The following is a 337-nucleotide window of genomic DNA, read 5'->3' on the forward strand; positions in this document are numbered from 1 at the left end:
CTCCCCTGTGCCTCCCTCCTGCCCGCCCTCTCCCCTGTGCCTCCCTCCTGCCTGCCCCCTCGCCTGTGCCTCCCGCCAGGCACCTCCCAGCTTCCTCTGGGACGAGGACGGGCCGCACGTACCTTGTAGCCCTGGTTGATGCCGTTGATGAACTGGGGGCTGGGGGCGTTCCAGGTGAAGCGGATGGTTGTGGAATTGGTGGCTTCTGCGTGCACGTTGCCCGGAGGGACCGTGGGGACTGGAGAAGAGCAGAGAGGGGGTGGGGGTGGAGGGACACAGTTAAGTAGAGAAAACACAGGGAAGGGGCCTGTGGGCTCTGCTTGCCCCCCCCCCGCCC

The 337-nt window shown here is 67.1% G+C and overlaps 1 protein-coding gene across 1 annotated transcript in view; it reads right to left on the reverse strand.

Annotated features, from left to right (window-relative positions):
- SDK2 (sidekick cell adhesion molecule 2) overlaps positions 1–337 on the reverse strand; it is a 126,972-nt gene that overhangs the window by 55,931 nt on the left and 70,704 nt on the right. Inside the window, exon 18 of the mRNA XM_006754624.2 lies at positions 123–238. Within this exon, the coding sequence (XP_006754687.1) occupies positions 123–238 (116 nt within the window). The remainder of the gene's footprint in view (positions 1–122; positions 239–337) is intronic.

The sequence above is a fragment of the Myotis davidii genome, unplaced genomic scaffold (genome assembly GCF_000327345.1).
Source record: "Myotis davidii unplaced genomic scaffold, ASM32734v1 scaffold172, whole genome shotgun sequence".
NCBI classification, from domain to species: domain Eukaryota; kingdom Metazoa; phylum Chordata; class Mammalia; order Chiroptera; family Vespertilionidae; genus Myotis; species Myotis davidii.